General features: G+C 28.0%; 1 protein-coding gene across 1 annotated transcript; it reads left to right on the forward strand.

Moving 5' to 3' along the window:
• The first annotated feature begins 5,651 nt into the window (after positions 1-5,651).
• Positions 5,652-9,672, forward strand: LOC106761279 (LRR receptor-like serine/threonine-protein kinase GSO1). The gene is made up of 2 exons (XM_014644818.2): positions 5,652-9,103; positions 9,637-9,672. Exon 1 carries the CDS (start codon positions 5,732-5,734, stop codon positions 9,086-9,088), a length of 3,357 nt encoding a protein of 1,118 aa, XP_014500304.1. The 5' UTR covers positions 5,652-5,731; the 3' UTR covers positions 9,089-9,103; positions 9,637-9,672.
• The last annotated feature ends 448 nt before the right edge of the window (positions 9,673-10,120 follow it).

A 10,120-nucleotide genomic window follows, 5' to 3' on the forward strand; every position in this document is an offset into this window, starting at 1 on the left:
TTGAAGTGAACATAGCAAAGTTCCAAAAGTGACTAAAAGACTAAGAGGTACATAATTCTAACAACTTATTTCTTTGAATTTGCTTATTTAGTTCTTTTATCCTTGGTAACAGTAGATTCAAAAGTACTCCCATTAGTATATGTCTCTTTCTGTCGCAAACATATTGGATTTCATCAATCTAATTAAACATTGATTATATCCTATTTTCCTATTCATGGCTTTGCTAATGGTAGTCCCTTTTCCAAGAAACCAATATTTTTGTTAGTGTAAAGAAATTATGGACAGTGTGCTCTGTTTTTAGAATTTTTCTTGTTTTCAGATGAATTATGCTTAGACCATTTTAAAATGCTCAAATATTATACACTTTTTTGTACTCTATGGAGATTCTATATTTTTGTTTTAATTTAGTTTAATACTAAAATTTGGTCATTTTTTTTCCATCATTACTAACTCTGTCTTATGAATTTTAGCACAGAATTTGTAGTGTAAATCGATTTTCTCAAAGACTCCATTCTGAAATGAAAGCCTTATAGATAGCTGGAAGTGCAAGAAGTGCAAGATTTGATGGTTGAAGTTTTTAATGTATTTAAAATACTTGCAAAATCACTCTATGATAATGCTTAATTATTCGATAGTTATAATTGTATAATCTATTTGTAATTTTAGTCTTAAGTCAATATGAATATCTAAAATGTACTGTAGCTATTCCATCTTGAAATTGAGGCCTGGTTGTAGCTATAATTTGTACTTTAGCATCCATCGAGTATCTTCTTAATAACTACTTCATATATAGAATTGAATATACATGCAGAATGACATTTGCATCTAACCTCTTATCAAAAAATAAGAAAATTTATACTAATATTGTTATTACCTCATTTGCATTATTAGGTATAGGTCGCTTCCGAATTGTCTTTGCCTTATCTTCATCCACATTTATTCCTTCAGAACTTGCCACAAATTTCAAAATCACACTACATTTAAGACAAATTGAAAATATTTTGAGATTGTCATACAAATTTTTTTTCTCATAATAAATTTTTAATCCTAAGAAAAAGTGCTCTTCAAATTTTAAGCTTTAACAAATTGATGGTTCAACAAGATCATTCCAGTTTGAAAAAATTAAAAAAAAAAACTTGTTATTGACTCGATTATCTAAAAATTGAGACATAATCCTACATTTTTTGACTCAGTTCATAACCGAGACATAAAACCTGTCTCATTTTACTTCGTCTGTATATATCTCAATTATAGAACCGATGTCTATAAAAAAAATGACCGATACTATTTCCTCTTACTTCAATGATAGAGCTCAAGACAGAAATCTTAATAGCCCTTGTGAAGTAAGTCCCATATGTATATATTTTGCTATGTATATTTTCGCAGTGTATACGGGTTTGACCTAAATTTCCATTTATAATACATTACTTTTCAGGAGATTAATGAGTTTTGAGCGGAAAAAACATTGAAGTTTCATGAGAGAAAAAGAGAACAATTAGATCTTTTTAGGTTTCCCATGGTTCGTCTGAAAATCTAGAAAGGGTAATGTGAGAGAAGATAAATAAAATTTGTATCTATATGTTTAGTAAGTGTGTTTGAAACTATGAAATTGTAAAAACCCTTTAAAAAGAAACCTTCTATGAGCAATGGTAGACAGAGATTGTTGGGATTTTATTTTTTTTTAAATCATTGATTGTTCTACTTGTTTTTTCTTACTTTTTTCTTATTAATCATCTAACTGGTCGGCTTTTTCTATATTTTTTTTGTTTGCATGGTAGACGGTGTAAATGAGTGTGTTATCATGAATTATTCCAAACAGATATATCTTATTAATAAATACATGTCTAACATTCATGAAGACATGACATGCGACTGTTTTTTTATATATTTATTGTAAACTATATATTAACACATTCTATATGGTTGAATGAATGAACTAATATACACTCTTGAAATTAAATTATCCAGTTTAATACAATTCCCGGATGTTTTGAGTAAATAGACTTTTTTTCATTCACCAATAAAAACATATGTATTTGATATGTTTTTTATAAAATAAATAAATTGAGATAAAAACTACCAAGAATAAATTCATAATAGAAAGAACTACTTTATTTAGTGATGAAGCTCTGGCAACACATACTATGGGTCATGTTTATTCTTATTGATAAATCATAATTGAAATTTAGAAATTGAGATTCTTATTGCTATAATAATTTTAATATTATTTTTTAAGAGAAACTTATTTATTTATTTCCTATGTGATTGATTTCCTAATTTTCTACCTTGTGAGTTAGAAAAATGAGAAACCAACAAATCCATGTCTACATTGATGAATATATGACATGATATTACTTTGTTTTATACTTTGTAGTAACCTACCGTTTCATTAATGAATTAATATATACTCCCAAAATTAGTTTAAATTAAGTTTAATTTAATTATATGATGTTTTCAATAAATATGTTTTTTAATTTAAATATGTTTTTTATCAAATAAATAAATCAAGATAAAAATTAAGTCTAAATATTATTTTGTTCTTAATTTTTGTTCAGTTTATTTAATTTAGTCATAATTTTCGTTGAGTTTTTATATATTTATTGTAACCTATCAAAACAATCTGTATACTTGAATGAATGAATATCCACTCTTAAAATTAAATTATCCCGTTTAATTCAATTCTCGGATGCTTTTAATAAATAGGCTCTTTTTTTTTTTCATTCACCAATACAAACATATGTATTTGACATGTTTTTTATGAAATAAATAAATTTTAATAAAAACTACCAAGATATATAAATATATATTAAAAAGAACTAGTTAATATAGTGATGAGGCAACATATATGGGTCATGTTTACTCTTATTGATAAATCATAATTCAAAATTTAGAAATTGAGATTCTTATTCCTATAATAATTTTAATATTATTTTCCTTTTAAGAGAAATTTATTTATTTGTTTCCGATGTGATTGATTTCCAAATTTTCTACCTTGTAAAGTAAGTTAGAAAAATGAGAAAACAACAAAATCCATGTCAACATTGATTAATACATGACGTGATATTACTTTGTTTTATATATCTGTAATAACCTACCGTTTCATGAATGAATTAATATATATATATATATATATATATATATATATATATATATGCACCTAAAGTTAATTTAAATTAAGTTTAGTTTAATTCTTTGGTGTTTGAAATAATTATTTTTTTAATTTAAATATGGTTTTATTAAATAAATAATTCGAAATAAAAATTAGACCTAAATATTAATTTAGTTTAATTTTAGTTGAGTTTATTCAATTTAGTTATAATTATTTTTTCAATTTGATGACAATTTTTATAAATTTTATTCAAGTATTTCGTATTAAAGTTACTGTGAATATATTTAGTTTGGTCTTTATATTTATTATATTTTATTTAATTTGTTTTTAAAACAGAGCAATTTTGTCTTCTTTAAACAAAAATATATTTAAAAAATTCAAAAAAATTACGAGCTGATATGTGTCATTCTTTTTAACCGTGTTGTTACGGAACTAACGTTAGTTAGTGACCTAATTGTTTCAATTTTTCAAAAATAGGAACCTAATTGAGAAAAAGAAAAAAAATGAGGAACCTAACTGAAAAAAGTCACCGAAAATAGAGACTATCAGAATGATTAAACATGATAAATTTTTTATTAAAATTTAAATTTTTATTAAATATTTTTAGTTTAGAATTAGATTTAGCTTAAAATTTGATTGAAAGTTTTAAGTACGAGGACTAACATCATTATTTTTAAATTTTAAGAGGTATGGTTTATAAAATATGATTTTAACATCTTTAATCTTAAACAAAATATATTTAATAAAAATGTATTTTTAATAAAAATATCATATAACATTCGTATAAAAATTAAATTTAATATCAATTTAAAAATTAATAATTATTTTATTTAAAATAAAATATTAAAGTAAAACAAAAATAAATATAAAAACTAAATTAGATATAAAATATTGATTTCGATAGATGGGATGTTAACACGTAACATGATAATAACTTCACAAATTAATATTTTTTAAAATTAAAAAAACAAAAAATATAATGAAAAATTATTTACTATCTATTAATTATTTAAATGATATTAATAAAATATTTTAAATTAAATAAAATTAACAAAAATTAAAATAAAGTTAAATAAATTACTTTAAAATCAATTAAATTGAATAAAAGTAAAAATCAAATTATTATTTAAGCTTAAAAATTGCAAACATGTATAAATATACATTATAAGAAAAAATTTATTTAATGATGCTCTGGAGACGTGCTAAATGTGTCGTGTTCACTCTTTTAATAGAATTCAAAATTTATAATTTGCAACTCTGATTATCATTACTATTCAACTTTAATAATATTTTCTCTGTCTTAAGTCGCTTTTGAAGTAAAATTTATTTAGTTATGATGTGATTGATTTCCATAATTTCGACCTTGTAAAGTAAGTTAGAAAATTGAGAAAAGACTAAACATGTCAACAACAATCAGCATCGACGAATATTTATGTAGTATTATATATATATTCTTAAGGTTACGTTAAATTGACTTTAGCTTAAATTTTTGTACTGAATAGATTTTTTTTAGAAAATAAAAAAAATAGACATCTCATATATTTTTTCGTGAACTAAATAAATTATAATAAAGAAAACTATAAAATTGTGTGAACATTAGCCGGGTTAAAATATGTGGCCACTTACTAAATGTATCATATTTACTCTTATTTTGATACTTAAGACCTAAGAATTTTGGAGAGTGAGACTCTTATTATTCTCAGTACTAGACATTCTTAATATTAGTTATATATATATATATATATATATATATATATATATATATATATATATATATATATATATATTTTGTAAAATTACACTTAAATATGTTGAAGTGAATTTTTTTTTCTGGGATTGATCTCGATAGTTTTTCTTTTATCTATTTACTTTGCAAAGTAAGTCAAAGTTATGAAACAATAAGCATAAATGTCAACATCTATCATATGATATTTTTTTGTTGTTGTATCTTTGTCGATTCATATCAAAATAAGTTGCATTAAGATGCCAATGAATATATATTATAGAAATTAAATTAAATTCAGATTAATTCAATTCTTTGTTTGTTATGGTAATAAAAAACTTAATTATATTATATTAAAATACTTTTCCTTATCTTTCTCTTTATGGACCGTTTAATCACAATCTCTTTCAGTCCTCAAATTTAATTTTAATATTAAAAAAATGTCAACTATTTGATATCATTTTATTCGACCATTTAGATTGTTTGTTCTAAATCAATACTATGAAAAATATTTGTTTATTGCAAATTTTAGTTACATAAAAATAAATAATTGTATGTAATGCGTATACTATAAATTAATTAATATAAAAAACTAAATGTTAAAGTATTATAAAAGTAAGTTGAAGCAGTCAACTGTGCTAACACAATAATTACTTTCCATATCTATGAACTCTGTTTTTTTATTATTTCTTTAATTTTATGAAATCAATTTTGGAGACCATCTCTCTTTTACTAGTCTTTAGAAAGCCACCACCCGTCCGTACAAGTATGGATATAAACGAAGCAATGGAGCATTTTAAACATCACAGGTCAAAGAGAAAAGAACTGAATCATTCGCATTATACTATTGTTGTTTACTCTGTTCTCTGTTAGAATTATCTGATATCAGAAAAACTTCAATGAGTGCTTATTTTCTCAAATCATTTTATCTTCTTCTCCTACTTTCATTGCTTACTTCAGGAATTAGTGTCACATTGAAGAACTCAAGCGAAAGTGGTGAAGCAAAGTGCATAGAGAGGGAGAGGCAAGCACTCCTCAGCTTCAAAAAAAGTCTTATAGATGACTTTGGCATGCTCTCCACTTGGACCAATAATACAGATTGTTGCAAATGGAAACGCATTCAATGCAATAGTCATACTGCTCATGTGCAACTACTAGATCTTCATGGAAACCACAGTTATACACCGTTTTTGAGAGGTGCAATCAATATCACTTCATTGATCCACTTGCAATATATTGAACATCTAGATCTCAGCAATAATTTGTTTTTTGGGATTGGCATCCCAGACTTCATGGGCTTGGCCAACTTAAGATACCTCGGCCTCTCCAATTCTGACTTTGCGGGGAGGATTCCTTCCAAAATTGGTAATCTTTCACAACTACGCTATCTAAATCTTAGGGACAATTATCTTTGGGGACAAATTCCTATTCAAATTGGGAATCTCAAACTATTACAGTATCTCGATCTTGGAGGATTTTTTCTTTCTGGAAAAATCCCATCTCAAATTGGGAATCTCAGCAAGCTACTATATCTCAGTCTTGGATGTAATTATGGAAGGAATATGGGACACAATGTTTCAAATTCTCTTTCCGGAGCAATCCCTTTTCACATTGGGAATCTTCCATTTTTGCGTACTCTTCGGCTGGGTGGCAATTTTGATATAAAAGCTAAGGATGCACAGTGGTTGTCTTCTCTCCATTCCTTAACCGTTCTTGAACTCACTTCATTACATAATCTTGGCTCATCTCGTCAGTGGTTACAAACTATCAGTAAGATCCTTCAAAACTTAACAGAGCTAAGGCTAGTTGAGTGTAATCTTTTAGACAACGATATTCAATCTTTGTTTCAGTCTCATTCTTCCAACAACTCACTTTCTCTTACTCTCCTGGACTTCTCTTCTAATATGTTGACATCATCATCACTTCAACTCTTGTTTAACTTTAGCCTTAATCTTCAAGAGCTTTATCTTCCTCATAATTATATTTCTCTATCACCTCTGTGTCTAAATTTTCCATCTCTTACCATCCTTGACCTCTCTTATGGTGATCTAGCGTCATCAACCGTTCTAGGTAATTTTAATATCAGCTCCAAACTGCAAGAGCTTCATCTACAAAGCAACGGTCTTATAGATAGCAGTTTCCTTATTTCATCTACTTCCATAAGGAATTCTTTGTCCTCTCTTCTCCACATTGATCTCTCCAATAACTTGTTAAGATCATACCCTATATTTCACTGGCTTTCTAATTTCACTACCAATCTTCGTACCCTTCATCTTGATTTTAATTTCTTGGAAGGTTCCCTTCCAGATGAATTTGGGAAATCGATGAACTCTCTCGAATATCTTTTTCTCTCTAATAACAAACTACAAGGAAATGTTCCATCTTTCTTTGGGAACATGTGCCAGTTACAGGTATTAGACCTCTCATATAACAAGTTGAATGGTGAATTTCCGAACTTCATTCAAAATTCTTCATGGTGTAGTAGACCCATATTTAGGGATTTGGAATTATCTTATAACCAAATAACTGGCAAGATACCCGAGCGCATCACACTACTATCTGAGTTGGAGACGTTATTGTTAGATGGGAATTCTTTAGAAGGTGATGTCACTGAATCTCATCTTTCTAATTTTTCCAAATTATATTTGTTATCACTGTCATACAATTCGTTGTCTCTAAAATTTGACTCTAGTTGGATTCCCCCTTTTCGATTAACTTACTTGGCTCTAGCTTCCTGCAAGCTAGGTAAGGCTTTTCCAAACTGGCTCCAAACTCAAAGTTCCTTAATCTATCTGGATATATCTGATAGTGGCATAAGTGATTCCGTGCCAGAATGGTTTTGGAATAAGTTGCAGACTATATACGTGTTGAATATGGCTCAAAATAATATCATTGGTTCAATTCCTGATATGCAATTGAAGCTTCCTTCCAGACCATCAATAAATTTAAATTCAAATAAATTTGAGGGAAAAGTTCCATTATTTTTTCTACAAGCTTCCGAGCTGTTACTCTCTTCAAATAATTTTTCAGATTTATTTTCATTCTTATGTGGAAACGTCACCGCTGCAAACCTTGCCACTTTAGATTTATCAGATAATCAAATAAAGGGGCAACTTCCAGATTGTTGGAAATCTGTAGATCGATTATTATTTCTTGATTTAAGCAACAACGAATTGACAGGAAAGGTTCCCATATCCATGGGCAACCTTGTTACATTGGAAGCTTTGGTTTTACGAAACAATAGTTTAATGGGTGAATTGCCTTCCTCTTTGAAGAATTGCAACAAATTAATTATGCTGGATGTGAGTGAGAATATGTTGTCTGGTCCAATACCATCATGGGTTGGAGAAAGCATGCAACAACTGATAATATTGATCATGCGAGGGAATCACTTCTCTGGAAATCTTACCCTTCCTCTATGTTATTTGAAACGTATTCAGTTGTTTGATCTTTCAATAAATAACTTATCAGGTGGAATTCCAACTTGCTTAAATAATTTTACGGCTTTGTCTGCAAGCAACATCAACAAAACTGAAACTGAGAATCGTGTGCATTGGTACAATAATACTTACTATGAAATTTATAGCATTTCCGGTTATAGTTATTATACGCTTCATATAACATGGATGTGGAAAGGAGCGGGACGCAACTTCGCAAATCCAGAATTGACTCTTTGTAGCATTGATCTCTCATGTAATAATTTAACAGGTAAAATGCCAAGAGAGATTACATATATGCTGGGATTAGTTTCTTTGAATTTATCAAGAAACAATTTGAGTGGAGAAATTCTTTCCGATATTGGAAATTTAAGTTTACTTGAATCTCTTGACTTGTCAAGAAATCAATTCTGTGGGAGAATTCCTTCTTCTCTTTCTCAAATGAATTTTCTCCAAAACTTGGACTTGTCACACAACTCTCTTTCTGGAAGAATCCCATTGGGAAGACACATGGATACATTTGATGCCTCTTGTTTTGAAGGAAATATTGATCTTTGTGGTGAACAACTTAACATGAGTTGTGCTGGATATCAGACATCTGTAAAGTCTCAAGAGGCAACAGTCCATGGAGAAGATTTTGTTTTCTATGAGGCATTATACATGAGCTCAGGAATAGGATATTTCACAGGCTTTTGGGGCTTATTAGGACCATTGCTACTTTCGCAACCATGGAGAATTGCTTACTTGAGATTTTTGAACAGACTCATAGACTATCTATTTCTAATGGTTGAAGTGAACATAGCAAAGTTCCAAAACTGACTAAAAGACTTAGAGGTACATAATTCTAACAACTTCTTTCTTTGAATTTCATCGTATTTATTTTTCTCCTTCAATTAAATAGTTTTAATATTGAAAGACAAAATACCTTTCTAAAAACAAATGTACACGTTGACTTGGTAATTGTTAGAATTTGCTTATTTAGTTCTTTATCCTTGGTAACAGTATATTCAAAGTACTTCAGCTAGTTCATGTCTCTTTCTCTCGCAAACATATTGGATTTCATCAATCTAATTAGACATTGATTACATCCTATTTTCCTATTCATGGCTTTGCTAATGGTAGTCCCTTTTCCAAGAAACAAATGTTTTTGTTAGTGTAAAGAAATTGTGGACAGTATGCTCTGTTTTTAGAATTTTTGTTGTTTTCAGATGAATTATGCTTAGACCATTTAAAATGCTCAAATGTTATACACTTTTTTGTACTCTAGTGAATTTCTATATTTTTGTTTTATTTTAGTTGACCACTAAAATTTGGCTTACATTTTTTTTTTCATCCTTACTAACTCTGTCTTATGAATTTTAGCACAGAATTTGCAGTTTAAATCGCTTTTCATCGAGACTCCATTCTGAAATGAAAGCATTATAGATAGCTGGAAGTGCAAGATTTGAAGGTTGAAGTTTGTAATGTAATTAAAATACTTGCAAAATCACTCTATAATAATGCTTAATTATTCGATAGTTATAATTGTATAATCTATTTGTAATTTTAGTCTTAAGTCAATATGAATATCTAAAATGTACTTTAGCTATTCCATCTTGTAATTGAGGCCTGGTTGTAGCTATAATTTGTACTTTAGCATCCATCGAGTATCTTCTTAATAACTACTTCATATATAGAAATTGAATATACATGCAGAATGACATTTGCATCTAACCTCTTATCATAAAATAAGAAAATTTATACTAATATTATTATTACCTCATTTGCATTATTAGGTATAGGTCGCTTCCGAATTGTCTTTGCCTTATCTCCATCCACATTTATTCCTTCAGAACTTGCCACAAATTTCAA

This window comes from Vigna radiata, chromosome 1 (assembly GCF_000741045.1).
Source record: "Vigna radiata var. radiata cultivar VC1973A chromosome 1, Vradiata_ver6, whole genome shotgun sequence".
Lineage (NCBI taxonomy): Eukaryota > Viridiplantae > Streptophyta > Magnoliopsida > Fabales > Fabaceae > Vigna > Vigna radiata.

Coding starts and splice junctions, on each gene's coding strand:
- LOC106761279 (XM_014644818.2), top strand. CDS start 5,732: ATGAGTGCTTATTTTCTCAAATCATTTTATCTTCTTCTCCTACTTTCA.